This window comes from Cupressus sempervirens, chromosome 10 (genome assembly GCF_028749045.1).
Source record: "Cupressus sempervirens isolate cs-2001-9-10 chromosome 10, ASM2874904v1, whole genome shotgun sequence".
Taxonomy (NCBI): domain Eukaryota; kingdom Viridiplantae; phylum Streptophyta; class Pinopsida; order Cupressales; family Cupressaceae; genus Cupressus; species Cupressus sempervirens.
The window spans coordinates 502,532,928-502,557,801 of record NC_143127.1 but is presented as its reverse complement, the minus strand read 5'-3'; the positions used below and the strand labels follow the sequence as shown (position 1 = coordinate 502,557,801).

The following is a 24,874-nucleotide window of genomic DNA, read 5'->3' as shown; positions in this document are numbered from 1 at the left end:
TGGGTAATGTTGGGGATGTTGTCAGTGACAGTAATACCATTGATCTTTCCCTCTTTGTTAGCTTTAGAAAAGGCTCTCCCAAATGCCTTAGCCATGATAATGAATAGGAAAGTAGATAAGGGGTCTCCTTGTCTTAAACCTCTAGATGTTTCAAAAAAACCCTTTGGGGTTCCATTAATAAGAATAGAGATTCTGGTAGTTGAAATACACTGAAAAATGAGGTTGATCCATTGGTGTGAGAATTTGAAGGCTTCTAGGGATTTGTATAAGAACCTCCAATCAACCATATCATAAACTTTCTGAATGTCTAGTTTCATAAACATGCTAGGAGTTCTGTTCTTGATGGCTGAGTGAATAGTTTCTTATATAGGATACCATCTAAAATTGATCGTAATGAGATGAAACCTATATGTTCTTCTGATATGAGTTTGTAAAAAAAGGTTTTAATCGATTTGTTAATATTTTGGAGAAAATTTTGTATTTTCTAGGTTATCTGGGTTATCTATCTTAGGAATCAGAGTTAAAAAGGTGAAATTAATCTTGGATAATATGAGCTTCCATTTCTTGTGGCTTCAATAGCCTTCCACAAGTCTATACCAATGATGTCCCAACATTTCTGATAGAAGAAAGCTAGGAATCCATCTCGGCCTGGTGATTTATCCGGGTTCATACTAAATAAAGCTAATTTAACTTCTTCCAGAGTAATGGGTTTATTTAATCTTTTATTGTCTTCTGTCGTTATGATTTGGGGAATAGCTTCTAACATTTTTGTTTGGGCTACCAAATTAGAACTATCAAAGTTATTAAGAATATTATGAAAATGGCTAACAAAGATTTTAGCTATTTTGTCAGGGTTATCTATGAATGATCCCGAGGTGTCTTTTACTTTAGTTATACTGTTAATAGCTCTATTAAATAATGTATTGTTGTGAAAGAATTTAGTGTTTCGATCACCTTCCTCTAGCCATTTCTCTCTTGACTTTTGTCTCTAGAAAGCTTCTTCTTTTGCCAATATACTTTCTTGTTTTGCTAGTAAATCTTTTTCTAAGAAGTAGGTATTGTTATTCATACCGTTTTTTATTACCTCAGTATTTAATTTACATAACTCTTCTTCAATATCTAATTTTTCTTTGAAGATATTTTTAAAGTGTTCTTTATTCCATTTAAGAATTTTTTCTTTAATTGATTTCATTTTGGAAACAAAGATGAACATTTTCGAGCCTTTAAAGTTATCTTGTGTCCACCAGTTTTTGATATGATTCATAAAATTTTAAGAAGAAACCACATTTTTTCACATTTGAAAGGATTTCTAAGTGGTTTATTGGGTTCAGATAGGACAATCTGTATTGGGTAGTGATCTGATCCTGCTATGGGCAAGATAGAGGACTAAATATTGAATTTGAAGTTACTAAGCTCCCCTTTAATAAGGAACCTATTTAGTTTTTCAGCTATGTAATTGAAATCTTTTCTTTTATTATTCTAGGTAAATTTCCCATTGTTAGTAGGGATGTCAACTAAATAATTACTTTGTCCCTAGTTTTTGAAATCCATAGAAGCTGGAGAAATTTGTTGTAATCCTCCAACTTTCTCGTCTAAATTTAATATGGTGTTGAAGTCTCCTCCAAGAAGGATGATCTAATTGTTGTATTCATTGATAAATGAACTAATTTCGTCCCATAAGACTTTCTTGTCTAAATTTTGAATTGGTCAATAAATATTTATTAAAATAAACTGTAAATTAGATTTGATACTTTTAATTTTATTGTTGATCCATGAATGTCTTGATTTAATGATGTCAAGGATGACTTTCCTAGGATTCTAGATTATTCCTAAACCTCTTGAGGACCCTCTAGATTCTTGCAGATGGGAATTCCAACTTCTCAGTTTATTTTCTAGTTTGGGACCTTCATCCATATTTAATTTAGTTTCTTGTAACATAATTATATCAGAATCAAAGGCTTTTAAATTTTGACATAAAAGCCTTTTCTTGCCAGGGGCATTTAAGCCTCTAGCATTCCAGGATGTGATCTTCATGCTGCCTTGGGAAGGACCTTCCCCTTCCCTACATTGAAAATTTGACTGATCTTTTGCTACTCTTTTGCCTGCCCATTTGCTTCTCTTAATTCTTTCAATGATTTCCTTCCTCTTTTGACTTTTGATTTACCATATCTTGGAGCCTTAATTCCTTCTTGATTCATTAGAATACCTAGTTGTTCTATATTTACTTTAGCATTTTCAATAGTATCGTAATGTTTTCCTTCCATATCACTTCCTTCCTCATATTCTAATTCTTGCAGAATTTGTTCTGCTATGATATTCTGTGTTTCTGCTTTACCTGAGATTTGTTTTGTCCTATCTTCCTCCTTATTATCTAGACAATACCTCCTATTTTTATCTTCCTCTTCTATACTTAACATGTCTTTTCTTAGATCTTCACAAGTGTAGTCATCCCTCCCAATTTAAGCACTCTTTTTAATAGACTTTCTTTTTGAGTTGTACTACTTTTGTCAATATTCTCAAAACTAAACACTTGGATTAGATCCTCGGTGAGTTGTTCCAAGTTCTCATCTTCATCCACTGCATTGATTTCTTTATCTAAATCCTCAGTGCTACTGGTGTTGTTTTTCAAAAAATATATAAATCTTGAGTAATTGTTCCAATTTCCTTGTTTTGGCTACTTGTCTTAGCCTTACTTTCACTATTGTTTTTAGAGAGGGTTGGGGTTTGCCAAAACTTTGTAAGTTTCTTTTCTACTTTGTCTATTGGGGATTTATCTTTTGAGGAACTTTCCACAACTTGCTTAGCTTCATATGCTACTATCATTTGAGGAGATTTTGCATTACTAACTATGAGATCCATATTTGAATCTCTAATTTTCCTGTCTGAATCTTCCTTTTCCCTATTGGAGCTTGAATTCTTCTTATTTTCTTCTCCTTTTCTTTTACTTCTCTTCCTTTTTTTCTGTTGTTTCTAGATTTCTTTTCTTGGATTTCTAATTTCCTACTAATTAATGCTTGCTGGTTTTCCTTATCTCGTTCTTTTATTTTTCCATGAAATTCCTTAGAATTTGCTTCCGAATCTTCAATGTTTAAGCTGAGTGATTGAGCAAACTTGTCTGCATTCTTTGGGCTTTTTTCTTTATCTGTTCCTTTTACCACTACTGAAGCCAAAGGTGGCCTTAAGAGGTTTAGTTCATGCTTTTATTGTTCTTTCTGGTTTCTAATTCTAATCATAGGGAAGAGATCCTCAAGATTAGATGTTAACTGTATCTTTTTAAATATTGTTCTGCTTTCATCATTTAATCTGATAATCTCAAATATCTTGGTCTCTTTTCTGAGACATTTAAAATCATATATTACTGAATCGGTAATAATTTTAATAGGTTTAAAATTGAAAGAATATACTTTACAGTTCAACAATAATCTAATATTATTACAAAATTCATAAGAAACATATATTCCTATTAATTTTCCCATGGAAAAGCCCATTTTCCTAAAAATTTGTATATGCATTAATTTTGGTGGTAACCACTATAGGGTAATCCAAGTTGGAATGGAAAAATTTAGATTTTCCTCCTTACAGTCTGGAAACCATTCAAAGTATTTGACTACATATCCTTTAAAGAAGCAATCTAATTGATTTAAGAAATCTTTCTTAACAAATTCATTTCAGCAGTGGATATAAGCTAGTCTATTGGAGAAGTGAGTAATACTTACTTGATGCTTGCAGAAATCCTCCAACTAGTCTATCAAGTTGTTGAATTCTATTGTTGGTCCATTCCAATATGCAAAGATACCTACTTTCTAACATTCTTGCCAGCATTCTTTGCTATTTTGATTACTAATAATAACAATACTTTCTTTTAGATTTGGAGAGCTTTTCAGAGGGGTCCTTATTTGGTTGATTAATGGGAGCAGATGGCTTAGATTCTTCTTTCCTTCGATGAGGTAGAATGTAAATAGGGGAAAGATGGGAGCATGCCTAATTGTTGGAAGGGTTTGATGCGTTTGGGCCTGGGTTGGCAAAGGAGTTCAGCTTCTGAAAAAACCCTAAATTCACATATTTGGTGTGATTGAAAAAACTAATTTGGCGATCTAACTTTTCAGTGGTAAAGATAATCAAACACAAGCTAGATAGCCCTATTTTTGAATATGATTGTGGCTCGATATAACCTTCATGGATGGGACTAGTCTTGACAGAATTTGGTACCTCCTTTTCTCTGAGTAGAGAGCCATTATGCTTCCAAACTGATGGACTGACTGGTTCCTCTAATGCGGAAAAAGAGTTGGTAGTCGCAATGGAGGATAGATTCAATTTTTTAGGTGTCCATTACCTGCTTTTCCTTTGCTTAAGATTAGAGTACTTAGGGTTTTTTTCCGAGTCTTGGGAGGGCCTGCATGAAGGCTTTATTATGTTTTTTGAAGTTCACGTTCTTCATTTTTTGTGTAATTTGCTTTGCTGGCTTCCACTAACAATTTTTGCCTTGTTTCACACATATATATATATATTATCATTTGAGGAGATTTTGCATTACTAACTATGAGATCCATATTTGAATCTCTAATTTTCCTGTCTGAATCTTCCTTTTCCCTATTGGAGCTTGAATTCTTCTTATTTTCTTCTCCTTTTCTTTTACTTCTCTTCCTTTTTTTCTGTTGTTTCTAGATTTCTTTTCTTGGATTTCTAATTTGCTACTAATTAATGCTTGCTGGTTTTCCTTATCTCGTTCTTTTATTTTTCCATGAAATTCCTTAGAATTTGCTTCCGAATCTTCAATGTTTAAGCTGAGTGATTGAGCAAACTTGTTTGCATTCTTTGGGCTTTTTTCTTTATCTGTTCCTTTTACCACTACTGAAGCCAAAGGTGGCCTTAAGAGGTTTAGTTCATGCTTTTATTGTTCTTTCTGGTTTCTAATTCTAATCATAGGGAAGAGATCCTCAAGATTAGATGTTAACTGTATCTTTTTAAATATTGTTCTGCTTTCATCATTTAATCTGATAATCTCAAATATCTTGGTCTCTTTTATGAGACATTTAAAATCATATATTACTGAATTGGTAATAATTTTAATAGGTTTAAAATTGAAAGAATATACTTTACAGTTCAACAATAATCTAATATTATTACAAAATTCATAAGAAACATATATTCCTATTAATTTTCCCATGGAAAAGCCCATTTTCCTAAAAATTTGTATATGCATTAATTTTGGTGGTAACCACTATAGGGTAATCCAAGTTGGAATGGAAAAATTTAGTTTTTCCTCCTTACAGTCTGGAAACCATTCAAAGTATTTGACTACATATCCTTTAAAGAAGCAATCTAATTGATTTAAGAAATCTTTCTTAACAAATTCATTTCAGCAGTGGATATAAGCTAGTCTATTGGAGAAGTGAGTAATACTTACTTGATGCTTGCAGAAATCCTCCAACTAGTCTATCAAGTTGTTGAATTCTATTGTTGGTCCATTCCAATATGCAAAGATACCTACTTTCTAACATTCTTGCCAGCGTTCTTTGCTATTTTGATTACTAATAATAACAATACTTTCTTTTAGATTTGGAGAGCTTTTCAGAGGGGTCCTTATTTGGTTGATTAATGGGAGCAGATGGCTTAGATTCTTCTTTCCTTCGATGAGGTAGAATGTAAATAGGGGAAAGATGGGAGCATGCCTAATTGTTGGAAGGGTTTGATGCATTTGGGCCTGGGTTGGCAAAGGAGTTCAGCTTCTGAAAAAACCCTAAATTCACATATTTGGTGTGATTGAAAAAACTAATTTGGTGATCTAACTTTTCAGTGGTAAAGATAATCAAACACAAGCTAGATAGCCCTATTTTTGAATATGATTGTGGCTCGATATAACCTTCATGGATGGGACTAGTCTTGACAGAATTTGGTACCTCCTTTTCTCTGAGTAGAGAGCCATTATGCTTCCAAACTGATGGACTGACTGGTTCCTCTAATGCGGAAAAAGAGTTGGTAGTCGCAATGGAGGATACATTCAATTTTTTAGGTGTCCATTACCTGCTTTTCCTTTGCTTAAGATTAGAGTATTTAGGGTTTTTTCTGAGTCTTGGGAGGGCCTGCATGAAGGCTTTATTATGTTTTTTGAAGTTCACGTTCTTCATTTTTTGTGTAATTTGCTTTGCTGGCTTCCACTAACAATTTTTTCCTTGTTTCACACACACACACATACACACACACACACACACACACACACACACACACACACACACACACACACACACACACACACACACACACACACACACACACACACATATATATAGGTAAATGACCGAAGCCTAGGTTATTTTTTATTATTAAGATTAATTATTATTATGTGTTAATCACGAGTAGATTTGAACCCAAGGCCTCCCCGATGAGAGGCTCACAATTTACCGATGTGTTGTAGGCTCTTGCCTATAAATTTAATTATATTAATAAGAAGGTAAACTATAAAATAAAATAAAATATCAAAATTTGATTTAAAAAATTTATGATCATAAAATAACATTTATAATCTTATAATAAAATGCTTAAAAATATATTTTTTATGAATTTTGTTTGGTTTTGTATAAATTTAAAAAAAAAATAGATTTTTAAGTATTTAATAATAGGAGTTATAAACATTATTTTATGATTTTTAAGTTTTTATATTAAAATTTGACTTTTTAAGTTTTTACCTTCATTTATAATGTTTAGTATTATATTTGTTAGAATCTGATAAGATTAATAACCCAGAAAACTAGTGCAAAGAATAAATATCTAAACTATGAATGCAAATGCTGGAAGCAAAATAGCATTAAGAGGATGCAAAAACAAGAGATGCAAATACAAGCCAGGTAGCATGCTTATATAGGCTAGGAAGAGGGAGGAGGTGGCAATACCAACCAATGAGGAGCAACCATCTATCAGACTAAAGATAGCAAAGTATCTTCCCAAGATAGCTAATGGATGCTCACATGTAGGAAGGTGACACCTCACAACCATTCACCTAATAAGACATGCTTTATTAACCTAAGCGAGATTATTAAAAGTGTAGCAAAATAGGAAAAATAGAAAACTACACTAACAATATTTAACTAATTAAATTTAATATTTTGAAAATTTAATTTAGATTTAAGGAAGATTTTAAAATTTTGAATATTTTTATTCCACTTATCTTATTTTTAATTTTTTAAAATTGTATTTGTAATAGGCAATACATGGTATTCACTCTCTGGAAATCTAATTAATTTTCACCAATCAAAAAGAAATTATTTTTAAGTAACTCAAATATATCTTAATTTTTTAAATTTATTTATAAATTTTATATAGTATAAAAAAAAATGATTGGCTAAATTATTTTTTTGAACTATACATTCAACTAAATTAAATTTATTAAAAATATATAACAAAATAACAACTTATATTCCATAAAATCAAAACAAATACAATTAATTATAGTGGTAAATACCACGCCATGTGTCACTTGTTTAAGTAATATTTTCAATATTTAAATTAAAATGTTCATTCTATATTTTCTTAATTTTTTTTTTTTAATATTAACTATAGAGAGATCAAAAATATTATAGAAAGTTCACCGAGTATCAACAAAGAGGCAAAGCCTCAACCCAAGATCAAAGTATCATAATTACAAACAACTCAAAAAGAAGTAACTGAAAAGCTAATGTAGGACATCATAGTGGGTATCAACCCAAGTAGTCCACTCAAGCAGGCCTTCCATCCACACAATACTTTTGCACTCCTGGATCTGAGTCAACATAAACAACTCCTCCTTCCTAGTATTGACATTTTTCCTGATTTCTTTGTTCACTCTTTTGTAGGTTTGTTCAAAAATCTGGAGATCATCAAGGGTTCTCGTCCACTCAAAGCCATGCTTTAACTTGTAGAAGAAGAAGGTGGCGTGCCCATCCTTAAGAAATCTTCTTAGCTTCTCTTTTTCAATCATCATGGTGGTATGGACCTGCAGAAAGATTTTAAAATGTGTGAGTTTTAAAAAAAACTCAGTAAGAACTCTCGGCTTACCTTGAAACCTTTCCTCGTTCCTGCACTTCCAGATCTGCCAGAGGATGTTAGAAGACAACATATTCCAAAAAAAATTGGCATCCTTGTTAAGGCCATTGATATGACCAGTAACAATATCAAGAATATTCACATTAATAGGATAAAAAATACCAAACATATTCCAGATCTCTTTGGCAAATAAATAACAAAAAAGAATGTGTCTACCAGTTTCGGGCAACTTGCATAAGTTACAAATGTATCTTTTTTATTATTTGATTTATCTTTTTTATATAAAACTATATATTTAAGTTTTTAAAAATTAATATTTTCAATTAAATATTTAGGTACATTAGAATAGTTAAAATAAATAAAATGTCAAATTTTAATATACTAACTTAAAACTCATTAAATAATTTTAATTTTTTTTAATAGAAATTGTTAATTTTAAAGTAATACAAGTTAAGAGAAATATAAATATTTATATTTATAAAATATTCCATAATAAATTTAAAATCTAAATTAAATTTTAATAATATTTATAGACTCTATTTATTTCAAAATCCATATTGTTATAATGTTATCCAAGCTAGAAAAAATTTGACTTAAAAGTTAAAAATATTAATTAATTAAAAATGCTTACGAAGTTTGATTGATTAAAACTTAAATATATAAATTAATTAAAACCCTTCAAAAAAAAGTTTGATTGTCTAAAAGTTATAAAAATGATGACAAATGCATTGTGGTGGGTGTCAGACTTGAATGAATGAATGCTTTTTTAATGACGTCCACCAAACCAGAGAGTGTAAGGGACCAAAGAACAATCGCACTAGATAATTTCCAAATTCCTTTCCATTTCTAATCTTTTGATATGGATCTTAACAAAAAAACCAATAGTCTACTTTAGCTTGTCCCCTTCAAATAAGCTATGCATGTTTTCTGCCTTCAAGAGGACATCATAGAGAAATCAGAGGTTGTCGTATGCCGCACATTCTGAGAAAAAATGCCATTTCGTTTCAACCGCTCCTGACTTGCAAAATATGCAAAATTTCTCCTCCCAAAACTCTTTGGGCCTCTTCCATCTTCCCATCTTGCACTTGCGCTGATGATCCCGTCCTCAACTGTGCCACTAATAACCTTGCCTATCCTTTAATACCAACTCCAAGGGACGCTATTTCACCAAGTTCCCTGGTTGAATTGAATTCTTTAATATAATAGGCTTTTTTACTACTCATATTATTGTTCCACATGACATTATGAAACTTCCCTCTGACAAACTTTCTTATGTCCGCATTTTTGTTCGGGCAATCCTGTAACTTGATGTTCCATTTAACTAACCATTTAATGTTTTTCTTTGTCCATGTTTTCTTCCTTTGGTTAAGAGCTTCTCATTTCACAATTTTCGGCAAGCGATTATCCTGCATATTTTCAATCTTCTTTAAGTCACTAAGTAACCGCATTACCGTTGAAGCCTCTAACAGAAAAGTCCCGATTTCAGCTGATAGAATTTCATAGGCACAAATCTCTTGACTTTGAGATTACTTGTAATTAATTGTTTCTAAATTCTCTCTATTTCTCTCCACCCCAACTAACCAAAAAGAGTCTTATTAATTTTCTAGTCCCATCTTCATTTATTTTTGAAGTAAGAATGAAGACGTCACATGCCATGCCCAATGGATGCATCAAATGCCATACATGACACATATACCAGCTGATGCAAATATATTTTACCCTAGCGAGTGTCATAATTAGTACAGAGACGCAATCCCCAAAAGCTGCTCAGCTTGCGAGCAGTTCCTATTCAATGGGGGACCACGAGGAGCAACGAAATATATAAATTCCTTTTTCCAGGGTGGTTATTGCGTAACTTTTTACAATTCGTGTTGGATTAAGATCTTACAATCCGAGGGAATTTTAATCGTGAACGAGGACAAACACATGCATCAGGTGGGCCCAGATTGCAGTCACGCCATTAGGCCTAGTTTTATTTGATTGAAAATCAGAAACTTTGTTCATTCCAATTCTGCAGGCCGTTGGACGTAAACAAACAGAAAGTCCACGCCCGAACGAATGCATCGTAATGGCAAACGAAATAGTTGAATATAAAATATTGATGGGATCCAATTAGTTGGGGGCTTCTTGTCAAAAACCAGGTGAAAAGGAACTAAATAAATGGAGAAAGTTTAGAGCCTTTTAAAAGTCCGGCGAGAGTAAATGTGACCGTGTTTCATCGTTATCTACAATTAATTAAAAAAAAAAGGTTCGCTGGTCTTATGGCATGTGCGCAATCTACGAGGTTTTTTGGGTTGATTGGGGGATCCAGCAGTTCGATTGATCTACCTGAAAAGTTTGGATATCCCACTGAAAGTTTGGTTTGTACTGGTCGCCGCATCTGTAGGAGGAAATTGATGTCGAGTAGGCTGCGAAGAGGAATGCCGCCTGTCACAGCAAATATATCACATCCCGCAGGAGAAGTGAAATCAATGGCACAAGACATTGCCGATGGGGATCTCGTGTTGCCCTCTGACCAATTCAAAAATCAGGCCTTGATATCCTCTCTCGATCAAGTAAAGCCTTTCTCTGAGTTTTTTCATTCTGAGTTGTTTCATCTTTTCCTCAAATTAACGATACAGAGCATAGTGGTAGAACCTTGCTCTTTTGGGAGCTCTGAATTTTTGTAATATAAACCTGTATGCAAGCTTAAACTAATATGTGGAAATTGGAATACACTGAAAATTGTGTGTCCTTGAAGAATTTTTGGAGCTTTTTGTTCGTCTGTAGTAAAAATGGATCTGGTGGCAGTTCACTTGCTCTGTAGAATGAAATCCTTTTTTCAGCATCACTCCAATCGGCCGCAGACCTCCCTTTTCTACTACATTCGCTTCCCATTTTATTCTCTATTATCCCCACTTTGCCGCTGCTGTAATAACTTCACTCTATACAATTTAGTTTCTCAATACCATTGCAGTCAGTTATGAAGTCAATTTCTTTTCAATTTGCCTTTTCTGGCTAAATGATGAAACTATATGCATACACCTGCATAATAAATCATGAATTGGTCATACAGCGAGATACAAAATTTTACATAAACTATGGTGTCTGATTATAGCCCACCAGATTTTTACGAAACAAACTTCGTAAACAAGACACCAAAAATCTCAAAGCACGCAGCCCAAAATGATATATTAAAATCTTCTATAGTTCAGTCTGGGCTGAAGAGGTTTAAAAGATTAGACAACAGTTCCTATCTTCGTTCCAGCAAGATACGGGTCGTTTCTGCAGCTGCCTTTTGTCTGATGTGGAGTTTCTGTTGATCTGAATGGATCTCCTATCTGCCTGCACGTTATCAAACATTGGAACTAGGTATATGAGATGTAGGTTTTGGCCTACATGAGGAAAATGCATTGTGGACGCTGTGCCAGTTTACATTGTTACAACTGTTGGAAACAAGAAAGCCACTGCTTGTTGATTAATAAACCCATCATATCTGCAGCTCCATTGGTACCCTATTCATCTACAGTATTAAATGATTAAGTTCAAAGCACCCACAATCAATTTCACAACGGAAAATTTTGAGATGGTTTGAATCTCAGAAGAACCTCTGTAGTAGGTTAGCTTCTTCTATTCTAATTCAGGGAAAAGGGGAAAAAGAGTTGTTAGCAAGATTTATTAGGCCAAGTGGCTGGTGACCTCTTTTTGAGAAGTCTGAAGTCTCAGAATTAATGTCAGAGTAGAATAGAGGTCATTTCAAACAATTTTAACAGAACATTATTCTACCATTTATTGTCAGATACAGATATTAAAATTGATGTTACATATTATATCATGTAGGACATTACATCATCTGTTATCATCTCTCATGTTCATACTATGCTATTCATCTCATATATTCATTCATATCATCTTGTGTTGGTCAATTGTGTACATGTATACATATATGGTATAGCAGGGCATATGATGGGGAGATGTGTCCCTTCCTAACCAAATTTGGAGTCGGTACCACCCCGTTGCCATTTGCATCACTTCCTAATCCTAGCTATCTTTGATACTACATCTGGGAGGTATTATTCTTGGTGAATTTGAACATTTCCTTGAAGGTACATATCTTGAATTTCTGCTTTATGTCATTCTAGCTGAGGGTATGTAGTGGACTGATCTTGATATGCCATTTAATGCATCATCGTTTAGAATCCCAACAAATTCAATAGTGTAGGTCAGGGTTGATAATCCCCATCCTCAATAGGTTTCTAGTACAATTAAATATTCTCGTGTATCTTTGTTGTCTTTACCTAGCAGGGGAAGTTTCATCCTGTCTATTTCCATGGATGGATGTGTATTAGGCCTACATTTCCTGTTATTATTTGTGCTGCTGCTGTTTGAATCCCGTGTTGAAGCTGACATGAGTTTTCTTGGTGTCATCCTTTGGTAATGGCTACTTTCTCTTCTCTTAGGCTTTCTTTGTGTTGTCCTTTGATAATGGCTATTTTATCTTTCATTAGCTATTTCTATCTTTGTAGTAAATCATTCTGCTAATAACACTTGTTCCAAATTCTTTGCAACATTTGTCTACTTTCTTCACGTTACCTTACTTTTTAGAATTATAGGGTCTGTCTGTTCTTTCCTTTTCTTCCATGTTTCTAAAATTACCAACTGACATGGGGGACGAGTTTTTGTCCAAGGGGTAGTTTCCAAATATTTCTTATTGTCTCTTTGTTGTATGGGGGTTATACATTTTGGGATATTGAAATGTGTGAACTAGGGTAGGCAGTCTAATTGAGGTCAAACCTAATCCCATTCCACCAATTCCATTAGGGGAGATCAACACTTGATCCACATCAAGCCAGTGAAGGCAGTGAAGAGCTGAATGCAATTTGGTTTGGAATGATACACTCCCTTTTATTGATTGATTGATATGATTGCAACAAGACTAGGTAAAACAAATGAAATATTCCCAAACAGATATAATAGGAAAACAACAGTATTGTCCTTAATCTTTCCAAATGAATGAAGTTAAATCCAAGTTCTCTTTGACAAACTTACTTCAACTCATATATGGCATACATAATTTTCATATAACAGAGATAGCATATTTTTATAGCACAGTTGATTTACTTTCATTTCCAGAATAGAGCAGATTAATTCACAAGTTCGAACAATATAATGTCCCCAATCTTAATAACAAAAGACAGCTACTTCAATTATTTTTCGTGCCAAGCCAAGAAGTCCTCAACAGAGTTTCCATGGTTTAGAACAATTGGGATTTATAGGGCTTCCAAAAACCTTCCTCTTAATGCGATTTTCCTTCATACTTTTGCCACCAGTTGTTGGTAATCTCCAAGAATGACAACTGTCTTGGTTGTTCAATAATTCTTGATGTCTGGCATATAAATTCCTGCTGTCATATTTTGTCTATGTTGGAGGACAAATCCTACCACACTGCTAAGGAATGCATCTCTTTGATAGAATCCAATAATATTCTTGTTTGAAATGTTTCACTCCAAATAGTTGATACAATCAAACATATCAATTCCCATGCGATTAACTTCTATAGGCATTACTTAAAGATATAGAAAATTAGAGATTGTCGTATGAAGAACAAAGAGTGGTTCATAAACTTGAACAATAATAATATTGAAGTGTTAAAAGTTGTGACTATGTTCCACAGAGGAGACAACAACTAAGATTTATTAGAGGAAATTAATAAAGGTCCTTTCCTTTGCAGTTTTCTTTTGCTTTCTTGCTTTCTCTTTCTTGGACACCATTTGGTGCTTCTGTTGTAGGTTGTTTTCTTGTTTGTAAGCCTTTAGTCCCTTAGAACCTTTTGGTGGTCCCTTGTTGGACATTAATAAACTTATCTTATCAAGGGTAGTAATTATATTAACCAAGAGGTACAATTCATTAAGGGTTAATCTAATTTGTTAGTAAAACAAGTTTGAATCAAAGGATATGCTCTTGAGAAGAGTCAAATTCTTCCAAACCAAATAAACTGATATCAAGGCAGGTTGATGAGATGAAGGAAGAAATCATCAAACATTGTTATTTATTATTTCATCCATATTTGAATCTCTTTAATTGAGAGGTAGCCTTATGAAGGCAATCATGTGCACATATTAAAAGATATCAATCAAGAACAACACCAAAATACATAAACATTTTGATTATTATATCAAACAAACAATCATCTTGGAGTGGGAGGTCTGTTCGAACCGAAACTGCGGCATCATTGCATACAGTAAAGTATATAAGGAACAGTAATACTAGTTATTGTTTCAGCACCATAAGTGACAAGGAGAAGATCAAATCCATAACTCCCACTGTTATGGTAAATCAGTGTTGTTGTAGTTGTATAAAACAAAGGAGATGAAAGCTCCTTTATAGATTTACAAAGACAATGTTTCTAAAAGAAACAATCATGAACTAAAGATGAAAATATAAACTAATTAATAAACTATAGACTAACTAAGATGACCATTAAAAAAACATTGCAATCTTCTAATATCCCCCCTTAAAGGTCATTGTCTAGCAGTTGTCTTTTGCTCATAAATTCTAAATAGCATTTTGTTGCTGCTAAGACCCTTCTTGGATTTGCAAAATGTTGACGACTAAGAAGCCAAAATCTGTCCAAAAAAGAACAGAGAAGGGTACCCTATTCTTCAAAATGCTTTGCAAAAAGAGACGAGTCTGCCATTGACTCAGCCACCGCCTCTGCCATTGAGATGAGTTTGGCACTAATCCTCCTAGAATCAACAAAATATTTGACCAAAAATCATCACAAAACATCCAACCTAATGTTGAACAACAAAGTTGCTCTTCCCTGGAGACAGAGACAAACACTGAGAACAACTAGCATGATTTTGAGGAAAAATCGACAAACCCTCCAAACTTAGTCAATGAGCACGATGCTTCAAAACTGACTGCAAAAAGCTATGATTGTTTTAGGAGAAAATTTGGAAAAACTAGACTTGATTTTTGCTATGTTCCACGGAGTTTCCGGGATGGGGACGTGTTTCCGGTACGGGTACGGGTCGAAGCCAAAATTTAGGGGACGGGACATCAAGGGACGGCGATTAAAAACATAGGGGATTTTTTTAATAAAGAGACAAAATTCAAATATATATATCATAACATTGATAAACCATTCACCATAGACATTTTAAAAGATAAATACATGGAATATTATCAAATGGCAAATACTAAGTGCTTCCATTATAACAATATCACATACATATATAGCAAAAATTAAAATGCCTAAAGGCTTCAAGTATCATGCTGAAATCAGAATGAAATAAAGAGAAGTCCAACTAAAATAGTTAGTAAATAGTAAATACCAAACGCAATCTTTCCTCACTAAACACAATCTTTGCTCATTGCTGCTACTGCTCTTATGTTTTTTCCCTTCCTCTTAGCAAGTATGTTAAATCGAAAAATGAGTAGAAGAGTTAGTGTTTTAATGGACCAAATATGGGTTGCATATTGTTATTATGTCTTTAAGATGACTAGGGGCCACACGAACAACAAAAATTAGAAAAAAATGTTTTTTTGGGGATGGTTTGCCTTTACCAGATTGACTGGAAAAAAGGGGACGGCCAGCAGTTTCGGGGACGGATAAGGGACAGAAAAACCGTCCCCGATACTGCTGGCCGTCCCCAAGTTTCCTGCCAAAAAAAATTGGCCGTTTCAGGGACGTTTCTGAATTTTTCAAAAAGGGGACGACTCAAGGGACGGCCAAAATCCGTCCTCGCGTCCCCGTTTCGTCCCCGGTACGGGTACGAGGGTAAAACCCCAGGAAATGCGTCCCCGTGGAGCATAGGATTTTTGAGGTGAAAATCGATCAAAACCAGACAACAAAATTTGAGACACGGATTAGAGATTACAAAGCTTCATTTTTTTAGGAAAAATGGTAAAACCTAACATATCATTTTTGAGTTAAAAATTATAAACCCTCAAAGTAGTCTCACACAACTTTGAGAATTACAAAATCAAAATTTTTTAAAGGGAAAAATTCATGAAAACACATCAAATAATTTTTTAAGGAAAAAACAATGAAAACCCATCAAATAATTTTTTAAGCGAAAAAATTCTGAAAACCCATCAAATAATTTTTTTTAGGAAAAACACTATGAAAACCCATCAAATAATTTTTTAAAGCAATAAAATTATGAAAACCCATCAAATAATTTTTTAAGGAAAACAAATTATGAAAACCCATCAGAAAATTTTTTTAGGGAAAAAATTATGAAAAGCCATCAAATAATTTTTAAAGGGAAAAATTATGAAAACCCATCAGAAATTATTTTAAGGGAAAAATCTTCATGCGGCAAAACACGAGACTTTGCATGATAAACCAGCACATGCAGCAAAATGCAACTCACATGCAATCTTAAAAAATTAGAGACTTTTGCCCAAACCAAGAAATCGTGCAATTAAAACCCTTGGCTAGGGTCATGATTATCGGCAAAAATCTTTGAAGATAGAGCACAAAATTTCATAAAATACCTCTTATAAAATTTATTTAAAAAATTGGAAAACAAATTTCTGGAAAAATTTTCAGATTGGAAGAGGCTGAAATTTTTTCTTAAAAATATCGCCAAATTTTATGAAATCCCCTCAATTTGCTTTGATACCATGTTATGGTAAATCAATGTTGTAGTAGTTGTATTAAACAAAGGAGATGAAAGCTCCTTTATAGATATACAAAGATGATGTTTCTAAAAGAAACAATCATGAACAAAAGACAAAAATAGAAACTACTTAATAAACTAAAGATCAACTAAGATGACCATTAAAGAAACAATACCAACTAAAAAGAGAATTCATTTTTTTCCTAAGGTTATTATTTCATCCATATTTGAATCTCTCTAATTGAGCAGTAGCCTTCTGAAGGCAAGCATTGCTCATATTAAAAGATATCAAGCAAGAACAACACCAAAATACATCAACATTTTAATTATTATGTCGTACAAACATTCATCTTGGAGTGGGAGGTCTCAAAACTGCAGCATCATTGCATACATTGAAGTATATCAGGAACAGTAATTATTGTTTCAGCACCATACGTGACAAGGAAGAGATCAAATCCATAACTCACATGGCTATGTCTGAGATAGAAAAAACACCATAATATCAAATTTGATAAGGTTCATATATTGCAGATCTGATAATCCAAGATACCCATTGCATGATACAAGATTCATCGAGTCAGAGTATATTGATTATAGCACATTCGATTTATAGAAATTCACAAGGATAAATGAATGAATTGAAAGATTATCATTATTATACAAGTAGTATCAGCAAGATAAACTCCATAATATCAAGTCAATAAGGTTCACATCACATATTGCATATCTGAATATGGAAAATATCCATTGCATATACATTGATTGCATGATACAAGGTTTATCAAGTTTGAGTATATCAATTATAGTGCATTTGATTTATGGTAGTTCATAAGAATAATTGAATGAGTTGAAAACTTGAAAGATTATCATTAATAGACAAGTAGTATCAGCAAGATAAACTCCATGATATCAAGTCAATAAGGTTCATATATTGCAGATCTGAATAAAAAAAATATCCATTGCATATACATTGATTGCGTGATACAAGGTACACCAAGTTAGAGTACATTGATTATAGTGTAGTTGATTTATAGCCATTCATAAGGATAATTGATTGAGTTGAAAGATCATTATTATAAATGGTCTAATCAATATAAATCTTGGAAAGTATCAAGACATTGTATTTATTTTATAAGTAAAGATTTAATTAAAAAGAAGTCACTTGCAATTAAATTATAAGTAAATAGTCTTATATTCTCAATAGATTACATAAGAGGACATTACAAACTTGTGCATGCAATGTGTGTTGATTATATAGATGTTTTCAGATCTCTCACATCAAGTGCTGCCTTTTATATCAAATCAATTTTCCACATGTCCTTCAATGTATGATTCATGGCATGCACACAAAAAGGGGTCCAATGGCTATGTTATGTCTGTAGATAGCTCCAATTAACTTTTTCATTGGCTTGCACATGTAGACCATATTTGTCACAACTTACATCATTTTCTTAGTGTCAACCTTCTCAATACATATTTGACAATATGAAACTAAAACTGTATTCTTTGTGCTGCTTCAAACAACCAGCCCGAAGGAAGTAAGGGTTTTTTGTAAATGTTACCATGATATTGATGATCGTATGATGCATAATGCTCATTTACTTGTGATTCACGTTTTATAACTATCTCCATACAATGTTCATATTGGAATAGTTCTTGTCCAAGACATATGTGCTTAATTTCACCTCCCCTAATTGTACACGTGAGGGCCTTGATTTTAAATTCAATGGCCATGACCTCCTTGTAATAAGGAGAGTGAGCAACATGAGATGAGATGTCATTGGCAAAGAACCCTTTTCCATTAGCACCATTTATCTTGTTTTTTCATTTGTTCATTAAACAACTCTACTATCAAACTGGAAGATAAAATTGTCACCTTGTTTACTGGGATGTGAAGAAGATGCATATTAACTCTTGTAATGCTATGCTGGAATTCAAGAACACAAAAATGCTAAGTTACCAGTTTGGGTTCAAGGATGGATTCGGGTTCGAGTTTGTGGGTTTGGGCAATTTTTTTCCCATTTGGGTTCGTGGGTGGGTTTGTGAGTATATATATAACACGAGGACGCACCCCCCCTTTTTGCCCCACGTCTCAAAGATGGGGATGCACCAAGGACTAAGGAACTCCGTTCCCCCGCCCCCAGCAGCGCCACCAAATTCTGTCACCTTCACCAAGGATGGGGGCATGCCCTGGTGTTGACTATTTGCTGATTTGACTACTTATGTTCAATGTTCGATGATCCAATTCAATGCAATGTTCAAGCATTTACTCTTTTACATATTTGTATCTTATATTGCAATACATTTCATAACTAGCATTTTAATTGCCATATCTATAGTATATACAACCCCTCCCGTCCCCCGCTACCGTCCCTCTGCCGTCCCCCCTTCGTCACCAAATTAAGGCCCCTTTGTCCCCCTGTCCCAGAAACTTGCACCCCCATCCCCTAAAGAGGTGTAATTATAATATATATATATATATATATATATATATATATATATATATAGAAAAGGATAAGAGAAACCCACGGGTCCTCCTTGGTTAGCCGTGGGTCCTCCTGGGTTTGCCATGGATCTGTTTGGGTTCACTCGGGTTTGCTGCGGGTTCAGCCAGGGTCCTATATTTGGACTGTGGGTCCGTCTGGGTCTGTGCCGGTCCGGGTAGGGTTCTTAATTTGGACTATGGCTCCGCCTGGGTCTGTGCTGGTCTGGACAGGGACCTTATTTTGGACTATGGGTCTGCCTGGGTCTGCGCCAACGTGGAACTGAGTGGACCTGCAGACCAAAATAAGGACCTTGCCTGGACCTGCAGCAAAGGCGGGCGCGAACCTGGATCCAGGCAGCAGGGTCCGAACTGGGTAACCCATCAAAAATGACATTCCATCATTGTGTTGTCCCTTTTTAATATTTTTGTAAATCCCGCAAATTTTTCGTGATTCCTAACTATGTAATACTTGAATGTTTATGCAGTAGTGAACAACAATAATAAAAGATCAACGTTTATCATTGCAACCCTTTGCATATTAAATGCATTATTATTGCTTTGAAGTTTTTTTCATTTTGTTGAAAAATTTAAACGAGTAAAGTTCAGGCTTCAGTCTTTCTGAATTTATATTAATAGCCAGAATAATTAATTCACCTGGGGTTATGCTGTTAGTCTTGCTAGTACCTAGTTTTTTCTAGGATACATATGGCAATGTAATTTATGTTTTCAAAAAACGCCAGGAGCATTGGCATTGATTAGTTTTGTTGCCAAAATTTTCAGTATCTATCCATGTACAATAGATCTATTCAGGATCCAGCTGGTTTCTGGGCTGATATTGCATCTCAATTTCACTGGAATGCTAAATGGGGCTCAGAAATTTGCTCTCAGAATTTTGATGTGCGCAATGGAAGAATAGAAGTTGAGGTAAGTTCAAAAAAGAATTTCGATATTTTTGTTCTGAAAATCAGAGTAGATTTTCACTAGTGTTAGTTACTTATAGAATACTTTAGTCAAATCTACGCTTATGCACATTTCTCTAACTATTCTTGGTTTGACCAATTTATTACTCTATTGTGTTATAATTGGTTGTTGAAAGTATTATGAGTCATGCACTGATGCTAGATAATTTTCTTTTTAGTGGTTCAAAGGCGGAGTTACAAATATATGCTATAATGCATTAGATAGACATATTAAGGCTGGAAAAGTCAATGACATTGCAATTTACTGGGAGGGCAATGACCCTGGTTGTGATGGACAGTTAACCTATAATGAAACACTCATGAAGGTTTGCCAGGTATGCACTTCTCACCATCTATTTTTCTACAAGATACTAGTTTAAGATGAATTGTGAACTTCAACTTTATGAAATACACTTTATGTTGCCAGGCTTTTTGATTTGAGAAGAATCATATGCTACTTGTAGCTACTGCTGCAGGTTGTCAGTTAAAAAAGAATACGGACCTGTATTACTGGCTATGGAATGTTCATATCCAATGGCTTCCTTTCATATGGTCTAAGCCCATACAAATAGTGGACCTATGCACATATACAAGTAAGGTCATCATAGTAAGGAGAACAATTGGAGTACCTTAAAATTAATAGATCAACCGACATGTAGTGTGCAAATGGGGGTACTTTATTGCTTTAACTCTGGGCATTACTAATATTAAAACTTCCTGTAGAATGTCCGGCCTTTGTAACTTAAAGGAAGAGAACATGAGGCAAGTTACATTTCTAGCCTCGCTCTCTGTACATATGTCTGGCCATGTCTCCTAATCAACCTTTTCCTATTGTATTAATCCCTTCAATGTTAATGATCCAATTCTGATACTGTCCTATTCGTATTTCTTTGACTGTAATAGGTGGTTGGTCACTGAAAATTGCTTCTCCACACAACACATTTAAATCCACAGTTGAGAGTGTTGTCCCCCAAAGTTTCCCTACAATTTGCATCATTTGTGGAAAATGATTGTTGTTCAACAACAAGATGGAAGATGATCATTGTATCAGTGTCAATAATAAAACATAACAATTATTGATCAAAACAACTCAATATAACTAAGTGCAAAATAACAACTATCAAAATAACCACTGTCAAAGTATCCAACTGTCAAAACAATATTCAAATGTCAAAGCCAACAAAATAGCCATTGTAAAGAAAATATCCAACTGTCAAAATCAAATTGCAAAATGTATATTATGTATATAATTGATGCATAGATCTCCCCCTTTCTTGTCACAAGGACAAAGGGAAAAAAACAAAACTGGAGATTAGAAATTAGAAATTATCTGAAGCAAAAAGCTACTGTCAAAGCCGACAAAATAACCATTTAAAAAAAAAATCCAACTGTCAAAATCAAATTGCAAAATGTATATTATGTATATCATTGATACATAGATCTCCCCCTTTCTTGTCAGAAGGACAAAGGGAAAAAACAAAACTGGAGATTAGAAATTAGAAATTGTCTGAAGCAAAAAGCTATTTTCAAATTAGAAATTTGAATTTTTTCCAAAGTTTGGGAAGTAAGAGCAAAAAATTAAAACTATACTAATGTCCACAAATGACCAAACGTATGTCAATGTCCAAGGGGTTGAGCTTAACTGGTTAAAGTGTTGAGTTCTCACTGTAGAGACCCAAGTTGAAATCTCAAAGAGACATCTAGTATGGGATTTTTAGCTGTGACTTTTGGTCTTTTAGAGTTGGCTTCTAGTGTGGTAGTGATTTCTAAATAAGTGTATTTCTAAGTTGCTACTCTTGGTATTCTATAGGTGGTTTTTAGTATGGTTGTTCAAATAGTGCCAATATTGGTCTCAAGGTTGTGCTTGCATTCATCTTATGTTGATGCTTGTATGAGTAGAATATTTGTAAATGATTAGCAATACAAAAAAAGTAGGTCGACGGGACTCAGAAATACACTAATTGCAAGGAAAATTCTAGGAAGAGAGGCCATACAAAGGGGAAGAACCAAAAACAAAATCACAAATAAAAATAATAGGGGAGTACCAACATAGGTGGTCTGAACACCAATACAAATAGACAAGTACAGGGAACAAGAACTCCAAAGGGCATAAGTGGAGGATAATTAGGGAGGTCTCTTTTAGTATCACAATTCGGGGTAGAAATGGAGGATTGTTTAGTGTCATCAACAATCACTATGAAGGGGCTGATACATGATATGGTAGCTGTCATTATGGAGTGCCTAAGGGTTTAAATTTGTTCAAGGCAGTTCCCTTAGAATTGCACCTAACATCCAACTCAAATTAACTCTTGTATTAGTGAGGAAGCCTGTAATACATGTCTATCTTGTAGTTTGCATGGGGGTGAGGGAGTTGGAGGAGGTGGGTGGCCATCTAGTAGACCTATTTCAATGGAGTAGGAGCCAAGCCACTTGCTCTTGAGGACTTGAACCACGGTGATGAGGGGGAATTCATTGAGGTAGAAGTTATGAGAGGCTATATCATGTCTACTCATGTCGATGTGCAAGGTATTGCTAACAAAGAATTGTATATGCGTTGGAAGAAGAAAGTGACGAATCTCGTTGCTCTAGGATTCTTAGAGGCCCCTTGCAAGGATTTGTGCTAAGGATGATAACCTTCTATTGACAAAGGGATAGGCACTACTAGTCTAGATGTTCAAGGATATTAGTTTTCCATAATCCATAATGTTTCTTGTAGCTTTTTTTGGATTTTGATTGTGTTTGGTCTTTTGCATCAACGTTTTAGATTACACTGTGTGATTTATCATCAAGATGTTAGAGAGCTCAAGAAAAGAAAGTAGAGAGATTTTTGCTTGAGTCCTTGTGAAGGAATAGATATTTCCATTAGATTTCATAGTAAATGTGGCATGTCAAGATGAAATGCTCCTTGATTTCCAACTCTTGAGGGGGCAAATATGATAACTTTGGTCATGGCAAAGAATATGACGATTCATCTAAAGTTGGACTTTGTGGGAACACCCTTATTTGGGAACAAGGAGGCTTCAGACAATGTGACCAATGGTGCTAGAGATACTAAGGATGACATAAGATACCATCTACTAATAAGAAATGTTCGTAAACACAACTTTTTTGGTTAAATGGCATAAGTGTGAGGTTCAGGTTACTTGGATGCATAGTTTTCAGATTCGGACTCGAAGAGTACTTAGCAATCAAAAAAAATTTCAACTTGGCAAAAACTCGGAGAAAACTCAACAAAAACATGGGGAAAACTTGGCAACTTAGAAAGAACAGAAAACTAAAATCTCTTGAAGATAAATATTTTGTTTTGTAAAATAAAAAATTCAATAACAAAATGTATTAATTAAAAAATTGACGTCTTAAAAGAGAAAATGCATGGATTTATAACAAAAACAGTAATGAAAAACACATTTCAACCATCATTTTACCTTCTTTGACATTTCAACCCATGACTTTTTGAGTCTATAAAAACACAAGAGTTAAACTTGAGAGTACTCACCCAGCAAAAAAATAGAGAGTACCCGACAACTCAGGGAGTACTTGGAGAATTTGCAAACTATGCTTGGATATATTGTTTGATGATCCTTCTTATCAACTCTAGCGATGGTTGATGTGGTTAGCTCAAGGAACCTTATTAGGTAGCCGAATCATATCAGTATATTTGTTGATTGAAAATAATATTCAGTTGACAAATCTGTAATGTTGCTGTTTTTGGTCACTTAAGTATTTGTAGTTGGCTTCAGCTTTCTTGTTGACTATCAGCCTATTCTAAGAGGATATTTGATGTTGGAAATGAGCTTAGTTGGTCTAGAGGACTCTATGATCTGCAGTGAATTCCAGCTTTGGGTGGGTTCTCCACGATTCTTAGAGAGAGTGTCTATTTGTAACAAATTGCCTGGTCAGACCTGATTTTCATTATTCATCATTGATATTATTCCAGTGCTCTCACATTTTGATTCCAATGCTTCTCTATAGTTTTTGCAACTTGGGTGTATTATTGGCTTTAAATGTAGGACGCCAATTTGGGTTTGGGTGTGAAGAACTAGTTCATTGGTACGACAAAATTTTGAAAAGGGTTTTGGGTTCTTTAGTACAAAAATATGTAAATATTATACACACACAAACATTTATGCAGCATAGAAGCACGAGTTAAGAGTAGAATGTCATATAGTATCATAAAAACAAGAAGCTTATAAGCCATGCCGTCAATGTGTCAAAATACATTTAAATAAAGCCAACCTAAGGCTTTGTGGGATAAAAGAATCCAAAGCAATTTGTATGCCGTTTGATCAATGACTAGAATCATGTTTCAAAGATTTCAAGTAAATTATGGCATTGAGGTCTTAAAAGCTCCTTGTGAACCATCTGTATAGCAGGTTAAAATTTAAGTCAATGGCAAATGCAAGAGACAAAAGCAAGGCAAAAGAGGAACTCATGTAAAGGAAATGAATAAAATTGAGCATGCAAACTCATAACATTTAGAGAATGAACCATTTTCTTCATGTAATAATTAGAAAGAATATTATGTGATCTTCCCATTGTTATACATTTCTCTAGGATGTATAATGAAAAGAAATGATAAACACTTGGTCCATATGTAGAATAGGAGCTTTTGGAACTGCTTCTATGAGCCACTTGGGCTATTGATTGGAACTATCAGTCATTTTCTCACAATGTGATTCCTTTACCTTGCAAACTCATCTATTTTTCATTTCAGTCAATGCCTAGATCTTATATATAGAAGAGAGGTTCTCACCCATTTGGTTAGATAAGTTCATACCTGGTTCTTAGAAATTTGCCCAGGT

The 24,874-nt window shown here is 34.0% G+C and overlaps 1 protein-coding gene across 1 annotated transcript in view; it reads left to right on the top strand.

Annotated features, from left to right (window-relative positions):
• Positions 1–9,736: 9,736 nt before the first annotated feature.
• The window catches only part of LOC149534865 (acetyl-coenzyme A synthetase, chloroplastic/glyoxysomal-like), a 217,189-nt gene continuing 202,051 nt past the window's right edge, over positions 9,737–24,874 (top strand). Inside the window, exons 1-3 of the mRNA XM_089807220.1 lie at positions 9,737–10,574; positions 19,894–20,037; positions 20,252–20,407. Coding sequence (XP_089663346.1) covers positions 10,281–10,574; positions 19,894–20,037; positions 20,252–20,407 — 594 coding nt within the window. The 5' untranslated portion in view covers positions 9,737–10,280. The remainder of the gene's footprint in view (positions 10,575–19,893; positions 20,038–20,251; positions 20,408–24,874) is intronic.